Source organism: Varanus komodoensis, unplaced genomic scaffold (assembly GCF_004798865.1).
Source record: "Varanus komodoensis strain SLA01 unplaced genomic scaffold, ASM479886v1 scaffold15, whole genome shotgun sequence".
Classification (NCBI taxonomy): domain Eukaryota; kingdom Metazoa; phylum Chordata; class Lepidosauria; order Squamata; family Varanidae; genus Varanus; species Varanus komodoensis.
Window position 1 is genome coordinate 16,444,787 of NW_025335440.1, and position 23,138 is coordinate 16,467,924.

The 23,138-nt window shown below is 48.6% G+C and overlaps 2 protein-coding genes across 10 annotated transcripts in view; one reads left to right on the top strand and one right to left on the bottom strand.

Moving 5' to 3' along the window:
- Positions 1–14,772, top strand: part of LOC123020912 (phosphofructokinase, platelet) — a 60,229-nt gene extending 45,457 nt beyond the window's left edge. For 2 of the 5 annotated variants that reach the window (XM_044425170.1, XM_044425171.1), the window contains 7 exons: positions 3,371–3,523; positions 4,760–4,924; positions 6,703–6,764; positions 7,809–7,920; positions 10,117–10,216; positions 13,310–13,415; positions 14,203–14,772. In XM_044425170.1, the coding sequence (XP_044281105.1) occupies positions 3,371–3,523; positions 4,760–4,924; positions 6,703–6,764; positions 7,809–7,920; positions 10,117–10,216; positions 13,310–13,415; positions 14,203–14,341 (837 nt within the window). In that variant the 3' untranslated portion in view covers positions 14,342–14,772. Of the gene's footprint in view, positions 1–3,370; positions 3,524–4,759; positions 4,925–6,702; positions 6,765–7,808; positions 7,921–10,116; positions 10,217–11,807; positions 11,814–13,309; positions 13,416–14,202 lie in introns of all 5 variants that reach the window. The other 3 variants (XM_044425166.1, XM_044425167.1, XM_044425169.1) reach the window with 3 other exon arrangements.
- A 774-nt stretch (positions 14,773–15,546) lies between these two features.
- The window catches only part of PITRM1 (pitrilysin metallopeptidase 1), a 39,883-nt gene continuing 32,291 nt past the window's right edge, over positions 15,547–23,138 (bottom strand). Inside the window, exons 22-28 of one of the 5 annotated variants that reach the window (XR_006414215.1) lie at positions 22,784–22,852; positions 21,787–21,899; positions 20,292–20,417; positions 18,870–19,015; positions 18,335–18,366; positions 18,029–18,131; positions 15,547–16,065 (exon numbers count right to left, since the gene is read on the bottom strand). Coding sequence is in view for 4 of the 5 variants with exons in the window: in XM_044425161.1 (XP_044281096.1) it covers positions 15,972–16,065; positions 18,029–18,131; positions 18,870–19,015; positions 20,292–20,417; positions 21,787–21,899; positions 22,784–22,852 (651 nt within the window). In the remaining variant the exon portion in view is untranslated. Of the gene's footprint in view, positions 16,066–17,229; positions 17,362–18,028; positions 18,367–18,869; positions 19,016–20,291; positions 20,418–21,786; positions 21,900–22,783; positions 22,930–23,138 lie in introns of those variants that run through there. The other 4 variants (XM_044425161.1, XM_044425162.1, XM_044425164.1 and 1 more) reach the window with 4 other exon arrangements.

A 23,138-nucleotide genomic window follows, 5' to 3' on the forward strand; every position in this document is an offset into this window, starting at 1 on the left:
AGGGCATGAAAAAAACACCTAGAGCGGGGGTGGTCAGCACTTGTGAAGACCCTTGGGAGTGGGCGGGCAGGCCTGTCTCCTGTCCAGCATTTTTCTGTTTTCCCCCATACAAGTGAATGGTTTGTTCCTTTGCAGAGGGAGAAAAGAGCATATGGGCCCTTCAGCCTGACCTTATGGGTACAATGGTGCCCAGTGCCTCATGGGATACCCCTGTTCTGTGTTCTGTATTCTATCCTTAATAACACTTTACACCAATTTAACTGGGGTATTATGATGTCTGGAAACCATCCACCAGCCCGCCCAATTTCTTTTTTAAAATGGAGAGCTATTTTGGCTACTTTCTGATTCTTCTTACAAGGGAACCTGATTTAAGTTAGATCAGCATTTGTGTCCTTTAAGAACCCTTGGGTTTGTGCCATCTAGATCAAGGGACCTTTTAATGGCCAACCCTAGAACCCTCATCTTCCATCACCTTATTTGCCATATTGTGAACTACTATTTATTTTTCCTGAAAAGGACTTTGTACTCTTCTTTATTTCCCTTTTTGGCAAAAGACTTCAGCTTTGAAATGAATCTATTATTCTTATTGTTTTCCTTAGCTTCTTTGACAGTGTTCATTAACCTGGCAGCATCCTCTTGGAGTGCTTCACACCTTCCTTGGGTTGGAGCCAGATTTAGGCTGGATTAACCCACCCGAGCTCTCCCCCTCTTTGTCACACAGAGCATCAGGAGGCCCTACCAAATGGGATGAGCCACTGTGTCTGGGAGATCCCACAAAATTCAGCAGGGGGATCCTACACAAGCTGGGTTTTCCCTTTGGCAGAGTGCAGGTCCTGAATCCTGCTCCTTCTCTGTAGTATATCATCTAACCACACTTCTGATAATATTATGAGTTTGACTTTTCCTTTCAAACTTCCTTTTGACTAATTTCTTAGGAATGCTTCATATGTATGTAGACTGTACAGACTTTTTGCCCCTCTTCCCATCTCTTTGTTAGTAAATCTGGCAATGAAGCTGATAACGTAAAGTTAGTTAGCAAAGCTATAAATTCTCATGAAGCTGATTGTCAGGCCTTGGGATAGGAATCTGTTCAGAATCTGTATTGAGAGGGGAAATCCATCGAATTCCCTGGACTCAGCTTCCCACAATCTGCTCCACCTTGACATGGCTGAGAGTCCAAATTCTGGAGAGGACAGCCAATGTTATGGGATGCTCCCCAGGAATCGCACCCCATGCAGTGCACAAGCAGTGTCTCTCTTCTTGTGCCTCACACACAGCAGCACAAGCAAAGGCTGATGCACGTGACGCAGGAGAAAGTTGCTCACACAGCACTCCCCAGGAATGGAGTCCCATGAAAAAGCCGTGCAAACCTGCTGCAGCCTTGGCTTGTGCTGCTTCACATGCCATGGAAGAAGCTTGCCAGTTGCTCAGCCTTCCATCTGCAAGCATTCGTGGACTGGCTTGGCTCAGTTTCTAAGAAGAGGCCAAGCATGAGAGGGCATCCATGCATGTTAGAGGGCTGGACTCAGCAGGGTTTTATCCCAGTCCTACCTTAGGCCAGTCTCCCAGTGACCTGGTTCATAAAGTAACGGTGACTTAAGCCAGACCACGGTGGCTTAAGTCACATGGCATGCTGGCTGCCCTTTACTTGCCCAGATGCCAGAAGCAACCCTCAGACAACCCAACAACAAGCTATGGGTTATGTTAGGGCTGTTTTCACCCTGTCAACTTACACCTCTGTGTCTTACACCCATTATCCTTGTAGGGCAGCAACAGAAAGGATTGTTACATTTTGAAATTTAAATGACTAACATCAGCTTCCTCTCCAAAAACGGATCACCGGGTTGTTGATTTGTCAGTGTTTGTCCTTGTTAAGGAGTGCATCCTTATGAAGAGTCAAGTATAAATGCTGGACTCTGTTTGGGATGGCGAGTACAGGCATGCCCTATCCTTTAATCTGGAAAGAAGTGGGGATGGCTAAGCGCACCCTTTGTCTTTCACTATTTCTGTTTGTTTATTTTACATGTCGCTCTCTTTTCATGGGAGCAGAGGGTTTTCTTTTAAGGCAAGCAGGTATTTTAACACCTAAGAACCTATCTATGCCTTCCATGATGGTCCAGTCTGGGATGCTGCAGCCCCGTTCTGCATAGCTTTATTTTTTAAGGATTCGGGCCACCGGGCCATTTTTTTCTTGATCCTTGGCAAACTGATGCGGCCAACCTGGTGCTGTGTACCAGTCGTGACACTTCCCAGTGTGATGCAGCACTACACAGCCAGGACTAGTCGCCCTGGTGCAGCCGGCCTACTCCAAAACAGCTCAGTCCATCCAGTGTGAAGCGGGGAGACACCCTCTGAAGCACACGAGGGTGGACAGTAAAAGTGACTGTGTTACTATAGTCGAGAACAATAATTTCAAGTAGGCTGAAGGAAAGAAAATGGCACTCACGGACTCTTAAGGAACCCATGATAAAACCCTGCTGCCTAAGCACAGAGTTCAGTTTTTCTCTTACGAGTTGGTGGCCAAATCCAAACGTGTTGCAAGCCCTGTTAGCAATCGCAGCGCGTACTGCAGGTATATTGTAGGTAACCTTGAAGGTGCTCTTCCTAAGAGTGGTGTGAAATGCACCTTGCATAGCATCCCTGTTGACTGGTCGCTGCAGACCTGCTCGCAAGGGGCCTGTGCTTTGGCCGCATTTCCTTCTCCAACCACAGGAGGCAGGAGAAGAGCCCTCTCACGGCATGCTTGGCTTTGGCACGCTTAGCTCAGGCTGCTCCAAGGCCTACTGTGTTCTGGCAGACCCACCTTCTTGCCTGCTGCTTTGGACTGTGGGAAGGGCTGGGCTTCATGGATGACCGCAGATGGTGCTGTGCTAATAGCATGTTCTTCCACTTATGGACAGATTCCTAATCCACTTAAGAAAACAAAAAGTGGGGTATAAATGAGTGTATCCTCTTCAATCCTTCTGAATGTAGGATAACTCTTAATTCAGTCTCTCATCTCCTCTACTAACTACTTAAGGGTGTGATCCTATGCAAGTCTAGGCAGAAAAAGGCCTACAGCTCCCAGCATGCCCTGCCAAGGCCACTGGGAGTTGTTGGCCTTTATTTCCCTCTAAACACTCAGGCTCCTTTGCCGTCTGCACGTTCTGCTTGTTCCACCTTTCTGCTAACTCCTGTCGATTTTCCTCTGCACCAATGCAAATCCAGTGAGCCATTCTGGATTTACGTGAGAAAGCTCATCACCCACTTTGGGCCATTTGCACCCCCGGGGATGCCAAACGTCCGTCGCCACACACAAGGAGCCACCGGCAGAATGCCTTGCAGAGGGCGTGAGGGTCTGTTGCTTACCGTTGCTTGTCCCACCGCTCAGGGGTTTGAGAGCTGCTTGCAGTTAGCTGAAGCACGGGACCGCTTCGAGGAATTTTGCATCCCTATCTGCATTGTGCCTGCTACCATTAGCAACAATGTGCCGGGCACCGACTTCAGTATTGGTGCTGACACTTCCCTGAATGCCATTGTAGAGGTAAGATAGCAAGCCCTTGAGCGAGCGAGCGAGCGAGCGCACGTCTGGTTCGGAGGCCGTGCACGTTCTCGGAAGCCGTTTGCTTCCTGCCACTGATTTTGGATCCTGAGACTGAATCACAATTTTCGTCGTCAACCCTCAGGAAGGATCACTTTGCTGAAACAATCCGAAAATGACCCAGAGTTGCCCACAGCAGATTCCTCTTGACAGATGATTGCACTGGTTGCAGAGGAACTGATCCAGTTTTGGTCATGTTTTCTTGTTTAGTTGCAAAGTCGCACCTAGCCCTTTGTGAGCCCGTGGACAACATTCCTCCAGGCTCTCCTGTCCTCCGTCATCTCCCAGAGCCCACCCAACCCCACACCCACCTCCCCAGTGACATCCAGCCGCCTCAACCTCTGCCATCCCCTTCTCCTTTTGCCTTCAATTGCTCCCATCACCAGGGCCTTAGAGCATGCCTGTTATAATCAGCGGGACTTTGGTTACTCGTAACTAAGGTGTCCTGTTAAACTCAGCTGTTTAAGAGCTTCTCTACCTGAGAGGTATAACCTGCTCCTTTAGTGAGGTGTCTTCCGTTTTCATTACATGAGGAAAAAGTGTGCCCCTCCTGGGGCACATTCCCCACCCCACCACAAGTCACTGGGGCTGTACAGCTGCTGGAGAGCTGCTCCAGATGAACAGACCTTCGGTCAATGTCCCTTCTTCAGATCTCAGCCCTAAAGTGTGATCATGATCAATTAGCAACCTTAAGGGTTTTTAGAAGTCTCCATGACACAGCAAGATTCAGTGCTGCCATAAAGTTAAATTCTCTTAAAGTGTTAGGTTTGTCCCTGAACACTGTCCAGAAGCCAAGAGGTTCTTGTTTGAGTTGGCTTCCAGAAGCTTGAATTGAACAGTCATCAAATTACTTGGTATTTATATTATTTTGGAGCTTGGGTTGGTGTTACTTCATATTGTGCGGTTGGCTAAACCAGGAATCAGGAGCAGCTTTGGATTTCTGTTGAAGCAAAACGCCAGACTTACAATCTTTTTTCATACTTACGTCAATGCCAAGGGTTATACAGCTCATATTATGCCTGTGGTGTGAAACATTATACCAGGAAGGCCAAGAGAAGATTATTTTTAAAAAGCCTTTTAGTTTTCCTGTTTTATGGTAGTTGTCAGTGTGAGCAACAGAGAAGCTGTAACCCAGGTGATACCTTTCAAACAAGGTGCTAACAGACCATCCTTTTCTAGACTTGCGACCGAATCAAGCTGTCTGCAAGCGGGACAAAGCGCCGGGTGTTCATTATCGAGACCATGGGTGGCTACTGTGGCTACCTGGCAAATATGGGGGCCCTCGCTGCGGGGGCTGATGCAGCATACATCTTTGAGGAGAAGTTCGATATACGGGAGCTCCAGGTAGGCATATCTATATATCTATAATCTATATCTTAATTACTGTGGTGTGCATGCAGTGCCTGGAGCTGATTCATTTCCATATGCACATCAACTGATTTGTCATTGCTTGATGACTTATGTCTAAATGTTTGAATTCTCTCCATTGTCTTGAGGTGCCGTGAGACAGCAGGAAAGTTCTGTGTGTTTTGTTTGATCCTCTTTGTTTGATTCACATGTGCAAATCATCAGGTGACACTCTAAAGAATGAATGGGTGGCCTGATTTGTGTGATGTGGCTGACTTATCATGGGTTGAGCCACAGGGTGTGGTGGCCAATATCTAGGTTGCACAGGTCAATCAGGTTTTGTGCCTTGTCCTCTGAACCCACTTATCTTGGTTGTTTAAAGGTTAAACGACCCTTGCTTGAACCATGATTTGCAATGAGAATCAAGCGATGGTTGTTCAGTCTTCAGATACTTCACAATGACCAGGTTTGGATGAGACAGCAGAACCCCCAAATGGCCAAATGCTGGCTGCCTGCTCCCAGCACACACACAGCTACTTGTGGACTAAATAATCCACAATCAAATTCAGCCTCCAGGTGTGAACCATATCAATAAATGGCTTTCATTCAGCTGAATGCCTTTAAACTGTCCTGTACCTGGGCTGGATAATACGACCTATGGAGCGTCTCACAGCTGCCACCCACCTTCCTCTTCCTCTTTTGTGACAAGTGTACAGAAGTTAAAGAAACTGCTCTTGTATGACGTGTGTTGAGTCTGTAGTTGGCTCTCCAAACCCGTTTTTTTTTAAGTTTTATTAAAGTTTAAGCTAATACTAAAAACATCAGACATCACATACATCGGATTTACTGGGTCAACACCCTACTACATATTTTTTACCATTCTATAGTCAAATTCACATCAGTTTATAATAACTTGAAAACATCTCTAAATTTACTCCAAGTCCCATTTCTCCAGCCAATTATAGAAAAAGTTCCAAGTTTGATAGAAGTCAGTATCCTCTTTCTCCTTCAATGATAAAGTCAGTCTATCCATTTCTGCACAGTCCAAAATCTTTCTTAAAATCAATTCATTGGTGGGTAGCTCCTCACTTTTCCAATATTGAGCAAATGCGATCCTCACCGCGGTGATTAGGTGTAGCATCAAATACATTTCCTGTCTGTTAATGTCTTCCGGTATGATGCCTAACAAGAAAGCTTCAGGTTTAAAAGCAAAGGGTTTTTGTAGTATTTCCTGCTCTCCAAACCCTTGAAGGGCCTTAGATCTGGCCATGGCAAACATTTGCTGGAGACCGGATAGATGAAGGCCCTCGAATGCTCTTTGCTGCAAGCTTTGCTACTGATCACGGGAATCCTTGGCGTAATCGGTAGATAAAGGCTTCACCCAACCCTCCTTCTCTCTTCTCCTCCTGCCCTTTCTTCCTCGCACTTGCATACTTTGGTCATTTTCAGGGGCATTTTTGTCTTTTCCCCCATGGGTCGAGCAGCAAATGGGAGCAGGTGGGCTCATTCGTTAGGCTCCTCCCCAAATACTCAGAAAACCTGGGACAAGCTCGTGGAGCCTAAGGTGACCTTCCCAATCTTTAGTCTTCCCAAACAATATTCCCAGTAGCTCTCTTACAGCACTGATCAGGTGTTCAGAGCTCTTCTTTCTTTACAGGACACCTTTCAAGGTTGCCCCTTCCAAGGTCGTCCACGACATACTCAAAGACAAGCTTGGGATGTTGGCAACTTTTACACGGTTAGATCCATTTTGAACCGTGCTGTTTTTCCCCTAGGCCAACGTGGAGCATCTGACAGAAAAGATGAAAACGAGCATTCAGCGGGGGTTGGTGCTGAGGTAGGTCCTCAGTCCAGGTGGCCGTGCAGGAGAAGCTGTGCCTCCTGGGGCAGTGGGAGGAATGGCCAGTAGCTTTTTGGGGAGGAAGATTAGGGCCAGCCTTTAAGACAACTCTTGAAACCAAAAAACTGGGGGTCATGTTCTACACAGCCCAAAATCTTGGCCTCACTTTAGGTATGAGTCACCTTATGCATAGATACATATGGTATTTTTCTGACATGTACTTTCTGGGTGCTTATTCCACATGTTGTTGCCATATATATTGGTATATAAGAGGACCCTTGAAACCAAAAGTAGTAGGGCAAAAATTGGGGGTTGTCTTGTAGGCCTGACATACAACAAACACCAGAAAAACAGCCCAAAAGATTGACCTCATCTTATATGGGAGTCACCTTCTACACCGGTATATGTAACTTTTTTTGCCACCAGCTGAGACAGCTGTGAAATAAGTTGATGCTGGTGTGGTGGATTCGGAAGAATTTCTTAGTGCATCATGGCTCAGACCTCGCCTCGGCCCGGCAGTCCAGTCTTAGGGACAAACCGCTTGGCCTTCCCAAGCCAGTCATCTTGGGGTTCTGGCTCCCACATTGCCAATGGGCCCACAGCCAAAAAGACTGTAAAAGCAGAACAATCTTGGACTGGATCCAAGGCTGCCCTGGGACACTGCTGCCAGTGGGTCCCCACCCCACTGCAGCTGGGCTTGTTCCCGGGGACGGGCAGAGCGGAAGAGCCTGCCATGCATAATTTTGCAACTTTCAGGGTTATGCATGTTTCTGGAAATATTAAAATGGTGGGTGAAAACTGAGCGGGGGTGAATGGGTAGCTCGATGGGCCCGATCCAGCACAGGCACTGGCATCTGTGGGCATTTGGCCGTTGCTGCCAAGCCCGAGCTGAGTTAATGGCTAGATTCGGTCAGTGCCTGGCTAGCGATGCGCCAGGGCTCCCCTCTGTGTGCTGCCTGACCTCCATGATGGACGAGCAGCGTGGTGTCGGGCTGCCAGATGAGTGAACCCATAAAGCCTGTTTGTTTTCGTGCCGTGCAGGAATGAAAACAGTAATGAGAATTACACAACCGACTTCATTTACCAGCTGTATTCTGAAGAAGGGAGAGGGGTCTTCGACTGCAGAAAGAATGTGCTGGGTCACATGCAACAGGTAAAAAGGGCCGGGAAGGTGCTCAGGTTGAAGCAAGAGGCTCCAAGCAGTTCTTGTAATGCAGTGAGGGTTGTTGAGTGCAGAAGCTCAGTTGCTACATCTGCTCCCTGGGGCCAGGGAGCTGCTACCTGCCTGCTGCCCCCAAGTGAGCCTTAGATACAGTTTCAAAGAGCCCTAATACGAATTTCCTCCTCTTGGGAGCATCCCGTAACATGAAGAGGAGCTTGGAGAGTGACAAGGCCAAGAGAGTCCACACTATTGTATTCTCAGTCACTGTGTATGGGTGTGATAGCTGGACTAGAAAGCTGGCAGGAAAATAGATGTGTTGGAAGCATGATGCCTTCTTACCTTGCTAAGAAGGCAGAACTCCAGGACTGAAGACGACGGTCATTCTAGGGAAGGTTGTAGGCAGAAGATGAGCAAATATGAGAGGACATATTCCATAAGGAAAGCCAGACCCCTGAGTTAGCAAGAGCTGAGCAAAGCGGGGCTACTAAAGACAGAATGTTTCGAAGGGCATTTCTCCATAGGATCACCATAAGGCAGAGGCAGCTTGATGGCACATAACAAGCAACGATGCTAATTCAGGGGCAGCTATTAATTAGACATGCAGGTGTTAGCATTAACAGTCAAATGCCATCAAGATAAAGTTTTGTTCTGTCTGTCAGTACCTCTGATTTAAATTTCCATTCAAATGCTGGGGCTTGTTTGTTTGTTTATTTATTAAATTGTATACTGTTCACTCAGCCATGTTGGCTGTCTGAATGATTGCATGCAATAAATTCCCAAACGTAGTACAATATATTAAAACAAAGTGGCAATCAATAAAACATTTCAATTAAACAATAAGTAAAGCTAAACATTAATAAATGGGATCCTGTATTCATTAAATACAAACAAATAAAAAGAACCAGAGCAGAAAAGTAAACCAAAGACTTGACTGTAGTTATTAATAACATATGGCTTAAACATTACAATGTTGAGTGAATAGAAAAGTTTTTGCCTGGCATTGGAACATATACATTGACTGCCCCAGCAAATTCCGTGAATGAGGTGCCACTGCCAAAAAGACCCTCCTCTGAGTAGCCAGGTGTTTCCTGGAGAAGGACCTCTGAAGATGACCTTAAGGCACAGGTAGGTACCTATGGGCGGAGATGTTCCTTCAGATAATCAGGTTCTAAACTGTTGAGGTCCTTACATGATAATTCAAGCACCTTGAAGCAGACCTGGACTGCAACTGGTAACCAGTGGAGATTGCGCAGAACTGGCAATACATGATCTAGGGTTACCTATATCCTTGACCTGAGATTTCTGGAAAAGAGACTAATAATTCCCCATTGGGAATACAGTGGTACCTTGGCTCACAAACTTAATCTGTTCCAGGACTCTGGTTGTGACCCAAAATGGTCGTGAGCCAAGTTAAATTTCCCCATAAGGTTCAATGTAAACAAGGTTAATCCGTTCTGTAGCAATTTTTTTAATCAGAAAAATTTGAAGCAAAGTGACGAAGAACAACCAAGTTCGCGGCCATCTCCCCCTCTGCCAACTTCTAGCACGAGCACGGCCATCTCCCTGCCCCCAGCACGACTGCGATTGAGCCTGTCATCCCTGCACGTGCCCGTCATCCCGGATCGCTGGGGGGGCGTGATTGTGGGTGTGCTGGGGGGGAAGAGATGGGCGCGAACACGGGCGCACTGGGTGGGGAGACGGGTGCGATTGTGCTGGGGTGCGGGGAGATGGCCGAGATCGTGGTTGCGCTCCTGCAGGAAAGACAGGCAGGAAAGACACTCGGGGGGGGGGGGGGGAGACGGCTGCGGTCATGGTCGCCACCCAATGCGGAGTTCGCGACCTGAGTTAAAATTTTTATGAAATTTTTGTTCGCGACCTGATTTGGCCGTGAACCAAAGCATTCGTGAGTCGAGTTATGAATATGTTCAGATGAATGCAGATGGTCTGTTTAGGGTGCAAGACCTGTGGAGAAGAGCCATTTGTTTGTTGTGATGTTCATTTAGGAAGTGATGCATCTTCACTTCCTGGATCACCAGCTGCACATCACTGTTTGCACATGACTGTGGTGTCACTTGTGCCTAAATGTAAAGCAGAAAATCCAAATCCTGTGCACATTCTGCAATTTACAACAACAGATTCATTTCCCCCCTCCCCAAAAAATCTGAAACTTCCACTTGAATTTCACAGGGTGGTGCTCCTTCTCCATTTGATAGAAACTTTGGGACAAAAATTTCAGCAAAGGCTGTTCTATGGCTCTCCAAGAAACTGAAAGAATGCTATCGAAGAGGTGAGGAAACATTAACTGCATTTCTCACAGCATTAACTAGCATAGTGCATCAGTCTACAGAATATTGGCATGTTTGTGAAGATGGGTAAATAGAGCAAACTGAATTGGTAGCTCACCTGGGTCAAGCCAAATGTACGTGTCTCATCAGTCATCGCATCTATGAAAGAAAGCTTGGTCTAAGCCAGGTCTCTCCCAAGCTTGTCACCTTCCAGGTGCTTCTAACTTCAAAGTCCCAGCTGCCGCAGAATTACGGCTTCAGAGCACTTTTATCCGTGGGGTTAGGGAGCCATTAGATTTCATTTTGGAAACTGAAGCAAGATCTTGGGACCCTGCAATTTGCTGCATGGTGCTTGACACTGGGACTGTATTACATTAATGTGAGAAGCGCTGCACAGGTTGTCCATTCATTTGCGGGCTATAATCAAGGTGGTGATCCGGGTCCAGGGTATTTGAGAAAGCGCCTTTACTGCCTGCCTGAAATTTTGAGAGGTCAGGAGAGGGCCCTGTGCCAGATGCTTTCTGGCTAGAAATCAGGTTGGCTGCACTTGATGCAAGAACGGCACCTCATTTGAGCAGGGCCTTCCATTCGAAGGGTGCGGTGTTGCCTCGCTGTGGGTCGGAAAGCAGGCTTCCTTCTGAAGTGCCTTCGGGACTGTGATGGGAGAAGGCAGATAACTAATTGTGCTTGCTGCTTTCCATACTTTGGGAAGGTATGAATAGTTCTGAATAGTTTGAAGGCTGTTCTCAGATGCCAGTGTTCTTTGCAAGCGGCTCCGCATGCTTATTTCAGGAACAGAAAGACAGGGATGGACATTTCCTAAAATTAAAATGTCTTTGCATTATTTAGTAGCTGCTGTTAGTTCTTGTAATATTTCTTCGCCATTTATGCCTTCTGCTGGTGACCTTGCTTAGCGCAGATCCTGCAGTCAGTGGGACTTCCAAATGTATATGCTTAGGACCAGCACAGTATACAAATTTATACTGTCAAGAATTTGAGGCAGATGACTGCAAAATGTTTCTTCCGCAGTTCCATATTTACATATGCAAAGTTTAAAGCATTTGTCCGTTTCCTTGCTGTTGATCTGAACTGCAGATCAAAAACACTGAAGTGGTTCCAACACAGCTCAGTCAAAACTCATTAAGACACAATCCTATGTGTTATGGGGTGTGTAGGGCTTTTCCCCCCTTCCCATGCACTGGACTGTGTCCTTGCTTACCCAGGAGACTTTCAGCTTGCTGATCTCTGACTGTCTCAAAGCAACAGTCTCCCATCGTAAGCAGACTTGGGAAGCAGGCCTAAGGTTTTCTTGCGGGGTTTATTGCTGGGAAACATGCACAGAATTAAGCTGCAAGCTTGCAATGATTTGGACCTGCTAGTCCAAACATTCTGCCTCTTGCATTTGCAGAATAACTGCTTTGGTGGTGCTTAAATATATATTAGAATTCCACCTCCTCCAGGCTTCCCTCTGCCCCTTCTCCCTACACCTGTAAGTTCCTGACTGTAATTTATAAGCTATAGGAATACACAGTGTTGTAGTTACAAGTATTCTTCCTTTCTCATTTTTTTCCTTGGTGGCTGCATGGATCACAGATGAAGGTAATGTGCTTTATTCTTTTGGAATTTTATTGGCTTTGATACACAGTTCATACTGACCCAAATAGATCACGCATCTGTTTGTTTAATCATATTTATGAATTACATTAAAGACATGTCTAAGTAATGTGCAAAAAGCAGCCTTTGTACTGTTAGAGCAAGACGTTCCTGGCACCTGTCCAATCGGTAGTGGGAGGGAGCTCCAGAGAGTGGGAATTGAGATAATAAAGGCCTCATTCCGAGCTGTCATGGACCACTTCCCTCCCCAAAACCTGGGCACCATGAGGCACTGCCTCCTGATGAGTGTAGCACCCAAGCAGGTCAGCTGGGGATCAGGCGACCCCCTCCATGTTCTGGCCCAGAGCTTGGATCTTGCAGTGTAAGGGCGCTTTGGTTGGGGCAGGTGAGGCGTGCTGGCAACACCTTGCTCCCCTTTCCAACCCGGCTGTGATTTTCTGCACCAGCTGCAGCTTCTGCACCAACATCAAGGGCAGCTCCACAGGAGGCACCTTGCAGCAGCCCAGTTCTGAGGCCAGCAGTGCCTGGGCCACAGTGGTCAAGCTACTGCTGTCCAGCTCTTTTAACCAACAGAGCTGCTAAAAGGCACACCTGGGATGCCGTGATAGCACTGAACCCACGAGCCACTCCATGTCTACTCCCTTGGACTGGAGGGGATGGGATGGAGCCCATCCAGATCTGGCAACTGGCCCACCCACATGGGAGCTGCTCCTGCACAGAGGCACCTTCTTCTCCACTTATTCCCCTTCATTCAGCCCACCACAGTGTACAGATACTGGTCCAAGGTCTGCCGAGCTTCAGACATTACAGAGAAATGGAGCTTGGTGTCACCAGCATCCTCAAAGCACCTTCCTGGACATCCCCAAAGGACCACTCCCAGTGGTTCCATGCAGGTGTTAATTACGATCAGGGATCAAGCAGGACCCTGCAGCAGGCATGGCGAAAATGCTGGGGGGCTGTCGCACTTCCCCAGCGCTACGTGCCTCCAATAGCACTATCATGAAGGCTGCCCGAGGGTCAAAGGCATGCAAAGTCACTGAGACAGGAACAGCAATGAGCAGTGCTCCCCGTCCTCCCAGCAAGTAGCACCCTTCAGGGCAATCGGGACCATTTCTGTCCCCAAGGCAGGCCTGAAGCCAGGCTGCAACAAGTCCAGATAGACAGCGTCCTCTAAGCATCTTGCCATGACGCTTTGGGGAACCTTCCCCATGAAGGGGGTAGTTTTGACTGGGGGCAGTGTAGGGTCCAGGGTGACCACCTAGAGGAGCTATCACCACCGCTGGTTCTCACTTTTTAGAGAAGAGTTCATCACTCATGCACATGATAACAACATCATTTCAGTAACCAAACCCCATTAATTCCCACAGGGAATGCTTTAACGTTTCATTTTCTTTTTCCCTTTGGTATTCCCGTTGATGCATATAGCTAAGTTAGACGGCTTTTTGTATAGCAAAACCAGGAAATGTGTTTTCTTTTGAAAGGACGGGTATTTGCCAACACTGAGGATTCTGTCTGTCTCCTGGGAATGCGCCGGAGGAACCTCCTGTTCCAGCCTGTGGCCAAGCTGAAGGACGATACGGACTTTGAGTACGTACACAGGTGTTAAAAGGAATTGTGAGGTCACCAGAGTATCATTGGGATAGGAAAGCAAAATTCAGAATTGCACGCTGATGAGGTAGCATCACAATATACTCTTTGCCCTGCAGCCATTTGGCTTCAGATGCAATTCCCGTGAAGGTGTTTGGAGGCGTATGTGATCTGTCCTGTGCAGAGGAAGTTTTCACAAATGATTATCCTGCCTGCAGGATCCAAAAGTAAAATTAAAATTAAGGGCCTACTAGGAGTCCATGTGTATCTAGCGGACATTCTTGGGTCCAAAGTTTTCAGCAGAAATGGCTGCTGAATTCTAAGCCCAGAGCAGACGGGGTGCGGAGCCTGTAATTCGCTGATATATCCGAGTAGAAAAGCATCTGCTTTGCGAGTTTATCTTACCTGGCTTGCTTTTGTGCAGCAGGGCCTGGGAGGGCACTTTCCCAGAGCTTCAGCCACTGGTCTGACTGGATCCAGTGACTTACCTGAGCTGCAGGTAATTTGCTCTTTTTGTTTACGCAGAAAGGGGCTGTGAGCGCCGTCATTGTACTGCGTACGGAAGTAGGCAGGCTGCATGCTAAATGCAAGTCAATTGATAATACATTGTTAGAATCGCCCATTTACGTGGGCAACTTGTAGGAGCAGCACCTGCCTGGGTGCTCTAGCCCAGCTGGACAGTGCAAATGGACTTACTGCTTCTTTCGAGGACCAGCCTCCACCGCTTCCATGCTGCGGATCAAGCCGACATACCAATTGTGACGCCTCCTTTTTTCTTGACCAACAGGCACCGAATTCCCAAGGAACAGTGGTGGCTGAAGCTGCGCCCCCTGATGAAAATTCTGGCCAAATACAAGACCAGCTACGATGTCTCGGATTCAGGCCAGCTGGAGCACGTGCATAGACCAAATCCAGAAGAATCCTGAGCTGGCGATCCCAAGACGTCACACCATTCAAGTTTGTGATAGCTGCCCGTTCTCTGTCAACAGTGCTTTAGAATCCTTATTACAGCTTCTTTTGTAAAATCTAAGTTATTGTACCAGCACTTTATGTGGGGGAGGGGAGAACCCCCAACAGCCATCACAGAAGTTCTCTGCCTCGTATTGTTGTAGGGCTCTTAATGTGCCACTCAACACCCCAGCACCTACCTTGGCAAAGCAAGCCCCGTTACCAACGTGTTCCTTACCAACAGCCTGTCCGAAACCGGTTCTATGCACTCTGCTGACATTATTCATCTCTTGCACTTTTTACCAGACAGTGTTTACACTCAAAAGCATATTTCAGAGGCTTAGTTTTGTGTCACGCTAAAAGGAAACATATAGACCCCAGCTGGAATAAAATGCTGTATTGAAAGGAAGGTCTGGAGTCCTCCGTTCTGCGTAATCCTGTGCTTGCACGTCTTGGCACGCCACCGCCCCCTCGCGGAATGGCAAAGCGCCTGTCTGAAAGGCAGTGCAGGTGATGCTTGCATAAACCTGGGAGCCCAACAGGGCAGGGAGACCCCGTATGTGCTGCAACTTGTCAGCAGCAGCACTTCTCCAGTGCCCCCACCTTTCCCCTGAATGCTGAAGGAGCTTTCCAAGGAGAGGGGATAAAGCAGTGCAGGGCTCCCATGATTCGCTGCAATATCCCCACCCACCCATCATTCAGCTGCTGCTGAGCAGCAAGCCATGCTCTGGAATCCAAGCAGCTGAAGGGCCACGCCGTGTGTCCGGAGACGGCGCGCTCTCCCCTTCTGTAGAATGCCTACAAAGGAAGGATAACTAGAGACGCTACGCGGTGCCCACAGGCAGACAGACTATTCAAAATGGTCACCCTGCATCTTGCTTGAAGGTACCTCCGGGAGCAGCACGTACGATCAGATGGTAAGAGCAACCAGGTGTTCAAATGCCACACACAGCCGTGCTTGCATTTAATGCCCAGCTGCATCAATCGAACGTGCGCTCACCCAAACAAAATGTACGGTACAGGCAGACCGATGTTTCACTTCCCTTGTGCCTTTAGCGCATCACCTTATGCAAAACGGAAGTCTGATGACAAGCTGCTCATCAGAGTTGGAACCATTTAATGGCACAAAGTTGCAATACAAAGTATTTGAGTAAAGAAAGCATGATGTCAATCACACAGCTACTTAAAAAATAGGGTTTTTTATTCAGTGGGCATGATTTAAAGTAAACCACGTGAAAGCTCAAATCTGCCCTCCTACAAAATATTATTTGGATACTTGGGGTATTTATGCATAGTCTGGCTAATATTGTGGCCCATTAGTCAGCCCAAACTACGGCTCCAGTAGGACCTAGTCCCAACGGATCGGCCAATATCTGGGGCTTTAGTGTGTGGGTGCGTGGTGGTGGTGGGGGGGGGGTGGCCTGGCAGACTCGGGGCTCCATTAATGAGAGAGAGAGAGTGTGAAGTCTCTCTACAATAAAAATACTACCACAGCTTCCACGCTGCAAACGGCTTCTTGTCCCACTAGCACTTTCAGAGACAGGTGGAGGTTTCAAAGTCATTTTGGTATGTGTCACATGAGCTGGTGCGTCTGATTTCGTGTAAGCCTTATCGTATAACCCATGAAGGGTCCTTGGCAGTTTCTGGGTTATCCGGCCCAAGAATAGCCAGTCCTCTCGTGCTCTTCCCAGCAATGAGGTACCTGAAAGGCAGAAACCACCGGCTGTTAGTGAAGTCCATTCATCAGGAGGAGCGTCTTGCTTGGTGCGTCATTTGGGATTCTGGGGTGGGGGGCACTCTGCCAGCTAGGGAAAAAAGAATCTTAATGCACAGGGCTGTCACGTGCCCTTCTACCCCTGTACAGGGAAAGGCTGATGGCAAATGTGCCAAGGACTCTGCGGCAGACCCTGCTGGAGACCTGCGGCCACCACTCATGGGGTCCGCTGCCCATCCCTAACTGACACATGTGGGCATGCAGCTGATGGACAAATGCCAAGTTTGGTCCATCTGAAGCCCCCGACTGCACTTCTGCTCCACATTCCCAAAAGGGCCAAGCACAGCCAACAAATGACAAATTGCTAGTACCAAACAGCAGAGTACAGAAAGGCGAGCAGGGAATACGAGGCAGGGGCTCTGAGCACTTGAGGAAGGTGGACAAGCACATAAAATGGTGGGAATCGGGGAAGTGAGAGGTGGCAAAGAAGTGCTGGGGCAAAAAAGAGCATGGCTTGGCAGGAGAGCTGGCAGACTGGGGGCTCCCCGCCACCAGCTTAGGGAAACATCAAGACTTTCCTATTCTCAAAACCCAAAGGGCGAAAGTAAGGTCAGAACAACATCCCCTGCGCTCCAGCGGAGAGAAGGGTGCCTTCCTCCTATTCCAAGACACTGCAATTTTGGGGATGGTAAATTTAAAGCAATTCACACTCGGGAAAATTCCCTTCCCCTTTGCAGAAGGAAAAGGCTGTGCAAGGAGAATGCCTCTGGACTGGGAGGAGGCACGTTCAAAGCAGCCTTACAGGGCAGCCCATTCTGCTGCATACAAGCCCTGGAGATGACTGGGGATTCCAGTCAGGTCTAGGGCAGATGCACTGATAAAGTTCCATTCCTCCCACCCCTAGTGAGGGACCGTGGAAAGACTCAAGGACAAAAGAGTGCCCAGTGGAAAAGCAACAGCGAGCGATCCCTTCTGGGTAGGTGGGGGAACCTGCGGGCTAGGACCACCCTTGGCCAAATGCCCCTGAAATCAATGGGACTCCAGTTAGTTCTTAGTCATTAGCAATTTCAGTCCTGCTGATTTTTAGGCAGAACCAAGTCTGGAGCCGACGTTTTGTTTTCACTTCCAGCATCACTTGCACAGCTATCATACATTCTGCAGAATGGTTGGCCGGGATTGTTCAAAATGCATCCCCTGCAGGTCGCTTGGCATGGCACGGATTGCTACTACGACTCTTGTCTGGTACGTGATGTTACCGTAGACACCAGAGAGGAAGGAACAGAGCTGAGGAAAGGCAGAATGGACAGAAGGGGAGACTGGAAGGCATCCGCCACTCACAAAGGCAGCAATGCTTTCAGACTCCCTTCCTGCTGGGCAGACGCCGCACCCCTCGCACCACCGATGGCTGTGCCAAGACACCCAACAGACCCGCAGGACTGCTGATGCCTCGGGCGTGTTCTCCCGTGGAATGACGGAGTGTGGGGTCCGTCCCAGGGAGCGCATGGCAGAGAGTGGGGAAAAGAACAGTTCGGCCTGCAAGCAGCTTCACTGGGGAAGATTTTTGAGGCTGAGGTTCCCCACCTCTGTTCCAAACAAAGTATCTCTTTGTGCAAGCAGGTTGCCAGTCCCTTATCCAGGCTGCCCCTTTCTGGGGACATGCAGGAGGGCTTCTCAACAAGCCAGTGGGAAATACGGGTTGGATCCAGACTTGCTTATCCTCAGAGAAGGCCCACTGAAATAACTGGAGTGCTAGCTGGCCATAATAAACTGAAGTCTGATGTAATTCAGAGTCTAAACCTGCTGTCAATCCAATGTCAAAGCCACTGGATTCACTGGGCCAAACTAAAATCGGATACGGCCAATTTCAATGGGCCACATGGCAACCTCCTCCCTTTCCCCACCTCTGGTTTCTGGAATCATTGCTGCATTTCTCAGCCAGCCACAGACTCACTTGTTCGCTGCATCCATCAGGTTATCCTTGGAGACCATAAAAAGACGCTCCCGGTGCCTCTGTTTCATCTCTTCTGAGATTCCATACAGAAAGTTGCCCATCCCTGCAAGGTGTGATCAGTCCAGGTGAGCTCTAGAGCGGCAGAAGCCCCCCCGCCCCACTTCTTCCCTTTCTAATTAAACTGATCCACTGTATACACAGATTATGCTGACTCCTGAATGGCTTTCAGTCATTGCGGCTTCAGTGCTACGCATAAATGCAGGGGTGAGCAACCTGATGGGCCATCCTACCTTTCCTGAAACATACCTGGGACTTCAGCAAAACAGTGGAGACAACATCTGGAAGGAAACAAGGCACACAGGAAGCACCTGGGAAGAACGTGTGTGTTCCCCAAGCACCTTGTTTCCTTCTGAAACGGGTGCAGGGAGCGTGAGCAGGGACTGCCACTGCAAGCAGTTTGGCAGTGGGAAGTGCAAGGAAGGCCACGGGTGGAAGGATGCAGTTTGGGTCTGTTTGTTGCCCTCCACTGGTTTAATAAGTGTAATCCGAAAGCTCCCGGCTTATTTGTCACTCAGTTTATTTCTCTCAGCACTCCACTTGTGCAAGGATCATGTCTCCCCCACACATAACTGTGAATTTTAAGGACATGCTGCACTTTCACCTAGTGCTGTTCTCCATACCGCACTTTTAGCTTCCTTAAACACAACTAAATACTGGAGGAGCTGCATCTCCTGAAGATCTGCATGGCTTAAACCAAGAAATAAAACCACAGCATTGTGGGAAGTGATCTGGGTCCTTCCTGGGAGCATGTTCTGTGCTCACGTCAGTGAAGGGGACATACCTTTGTCAGATGGTGCAGTGGGGGCATCCACGGCGGAAAACACAGCCAGCTTGGCTTCGTCAATGTCTTGCTGAGTGAACTTGCCTGCCCTGGCCCACTCGGCAGCTCTTTCAAAAGCAGCCAGAGTACTCACCGAATTTGGATCCCTAAAATTCAAAGCAGAGGACACATTTATACTGCCCAGTTTTACAGAGTTAAGCCACCACAAAAGGATTTGTCTGTGTTTGGGGGTTATACTCTTTATAAATTTGCCTGCTCCTCCCACTGCACAGAAGGAAATCTCAGGAAACCCAACCACTAGAAAGCAGGGGCCATTGCTGAAGCAAAACAGCCTCAATGACACATTTGACCAAGTAGCTTCTGGCCTACAAAATCTCCTCTCCCATTAAATGGGTGGATCTTTTAAATAGCATTAGGGGACTCTACTAAAAAGCAGAGACATCACCCTGCCAACAAAAGTGTGTGTAGTCAAGGCTATGGTTTTCCCAGTTGCAATGTATGGCTGTGAAAGCTGGACCATAAGGAAGGCTGAGTGCCAAAGGATTGAGGCCTTTGAATTCTGGTGCTGCAGGAGACTCCTGCGAGTCCCTTGGACTGCAAGGCGATCAAACTGGTCAGTCCCAGAGGAGATCAACCCTGACTGCTCTTTAGAAGGCCAGATACTGAAGAAGAAACTCAAATATTTTGGCCACTTAATGAGAAGGAAGGACTCCCTGGAGAAAACCCTAATGCTGGGAACAATAGATGGCAAAAGGAGAAGGGGGTGGCAGAGGATGAGGTGGCTAGATGGAATCACTGAAGCAGTCGGTGTGAGCTTAAGTGGACTCCGGGGGATGGTGGAGGACAGGAAGGCCTGGAGGAATGTTGTCCTTGGGGTCGCGATGGGTCGGATGCGACTTCGCGACAAACAACAACAAGGGGACTCTGCCTTTGTTTCTAACATGAGAGGGCTGCTACTCTCCTACTGTGATGTCAACAGTGCAGATGGGTGCTGAAGTAGAGCCGGTGCTTGGCAGCAGAGAAGATCCACTGAATCTATGCAACAGATGCCTTGGGGAATGACCTACGCCCTGGGTCCTGTGTCATGCAGGCAGCTTGCCTAAGATCGCCAGACGCGTCCAGCAGCAGGCATGCAGGGGCCCAGAAGATCCGATACATCTCCAGTTCTGCCGAGGGTGCACACAAACCCATTCCCCAGAGCCCTCTGCAACTTGCAGAGGCTCCTCAGCAGAAACCTGGGAGGGATTCCTTGACATCAACTGTCCTTGGGAACAGATGCATTCAGTCAGCACATCCCATAGTAGGAAGCAGCTGGGGCTCCATGGTGGAGCACCTGCTGGCACGCAGAAGGTCCAGCTTCTTCAAGCACAGCTGGAACAACTGTTACAGCTTGTGTCCCACCCCAGTCAGCCCAAGAGTTACCTATAGGAGTAGAAACTGAATATGCCGTTGTGGGCAAGCTGAGCACCTCCTCCATACGCCCCTCCCTTCTCTCGGATTTCTGTATGCAGGAATTTGGCTGTCATTAACCGGGCAAGAATGCGGAGGCTGAAACAAGAGGGATTGATGCCCAACAAGGAACATTAGCCCTGCAGTAGAAAATCCAATGAATCCACACATTTTCAGCTTCAGAAAAGCTGCTCACAATGGTAATATCTGTGACTTGTGGTTGATTTTCAGCAAATGTGGGCAGTCAGGTTCTCTGAGTGTTCTCTTCCAGTGCAAGTTGGTCTTTCCCATTGCACAAGAGTCTCTTACACAAGCAGGCGGAGATTTTACTCCTCTTGGGAGTTTAACGTATTACAATTCCCACCTGTCAGCATTCTATGTCTCTAGATGTCCCTCAAACAGATGCCAACTTGCACTCCCTGGGAGGATCCCAGCGGGCCTTCCACTGCCTTCCCAGTCAGAAGTGGCGCCGCTCTTCCACCCCCGAAGGCAGGCAGAGGAGCAGTCGAGCTCAGTGGTGGCTTAGGTGCCACTGGCAGCTTGGAAGCATCGCTCCCTCGTGTGGCGCTTCTGGGTCAGCAGCACCCGTGCCCTGCCAGATGCTCTCAAGGTGGTGCACACAGCAAAGCAAGATGGAGGCAGGCAGCAGGGGAACTCCTGGCTGTATGCCGCACTGTCTGTGGGTCCAGGCCTGCACGCCCTCCCTCTTTCGCCGCAAAAAACCAGCCTGGTAGCCTTGTAATCAAAGCTCTCAGGGTGGCAACATCATTTATACAGAACCAGCAGCTGGAAAGGGCCTTGAAGATTAGCTGTTCCGACCTCCTTAACTACCCAATCTCTGCAGTGCAGGGTAAAGTCACAGCATCCTTGAGAGATTGTCCAGCTCACGCTTAAATAGCTCTAGCCAAGAAGAACCCGCTGCAGTATAGTGGCAAGAGTATAGTGGGGTTTGGGAGCGCTGGGTTTCAGTCCCCACGCGGCTAAGTGACTTCGGGCCGGTCACTGAGTCTCAGTCCAGCCTACCTCACAGGGTGGTTGTTGTACGGATCAAATAGAGCCATGCAAGCTTCCTTGGATTTCTCCCAAGAAGAAAAAAGGTGGGATATAATTGCAAACAACAATGTTCCTTCTTCAGTATTTGAAAGCAACCACCACCTCACTCCTTAATCATCTTTTCTCCTGGCTAACTGCTCATCCTAAGACTTGTCCCCAGACCCTTCAGCATCCTGGTGGCTCTTCTCTGAAAGCACCCTAACTTGTCAATGTCCTTCCCACAAAGCAGAGTGAGATGCAAGGGTCCAGAGGGCTCCCTCTGCCATGAACAGAGCAGGACCGCGTCGGAATCCCATCCTCAGCGCTTCCACTGGCACCGAGGAATTTTTCCCTGCCGGCTGCCCGATTTTGTTTGTGCTGCATTTTCAAACAGATTCAGTAGCGCCACAGCAGCAAATCGATTCTGCTGTCCTACCTTGCATGCTCTGGAGCAGTGAAGGGAACAGTTCGGACACACGCGCCAATGTAATTGACGGGGAAAGGAAGCAAAAAGTGCGTCTTCATCTGACAAGGCTGGAATGCAGGATCCTGGATGGGGGGAAAGGCACCACATCTTAGATTAAATCCCTTCTGGCACAGATTTATCAGAACAGTGGCAGCACCCAAAGGAGCGCTTTCGGTCCAAATTAGCAATCAATTCTGCTTTAGCCATTTTTATGGACCACGAGGTAGTAAAGGAAGGCTGTTAACCTTATGTTTATTAATATTTATTCATTCCATCTAGACTCTGCCTTTCTTCCTAGATAGCGTATGTGATTGGCCTCCTCTTCCTTTAATCCTCAAAACAACTCTGGGAGGGAGGTTAGGCAGAGAGAGAGAGAGACTGGCTCAAAGTCACCCAGTGAGCTTCATGGATGAGTGGGGACTAGAACCCCGTTCTCCCAGATCCAAAGCAAGTGTCAAACTGCTTCACCACACTGGTCCTCATTGTGCATCAGGTGCGCTCACCCATGTGTGCACTTTCAGAGCTTAAAACAGCCTTCCCCTCCAGATGCTTTGGAATCCAACATCTGTCCTCACCATCTAGCATTTCACTGAGACACATCTGTTCCCCACTGGTTTATCCCAATCAACTTTCTTTCTCTGTTCTTATTTTCCTGTCCATTCCTTCCTAAATGTACCCCAAAGCCTGTTAGATTTTGCACATTTCCTTGGACCTTTAAAAATCTTGTACACCACTTCAAAGGTTTCTCTGGAGGAAATGTATGCAGCATGCAATATAACACAACCCAAACAAATGGGAATATTGGCTCTCAGAGACACTAAGCAGGTAGGGCTTCATGGATCATGGGGACATGGCTCAATATTCCTCAGGAATTATTAAAATGAGCAACACCAACAAGGCTCAGTTCATGGCACTGGGCTTTGGAGCAATGGAGAAAAGCTACACAAGCCACATAATCCAGACTCACCGTTATGAGCTTTCTTCTGATCAGGGAGGAAGAAAATGCCTCATTGCCAGGTTTGGGATCTGAAGGCTTCTAGAAATGCAAGACTTCGTTGAACTGCCAGCAATCCAGCCACTGAACCTTCCCAGGGCCCAATGCTCTGCTATCACCTATGACAGGGGTCAGGTCCAGAAAAGTTCTGGGATCTGCAGTCAGCATTACTGCCAAGGATATCGCAGGGCTGTCGATCCCAACAAGGATCAGGGTTGGGCATGTTCTGCTCCTCCAGATGTTTAGGCCTACAAATACCCTCATCACTCGGCACTGGCTATATTGGTTAGGACTAATGGGATTTGTAGGCCGTGGCACCTGGAGGGTT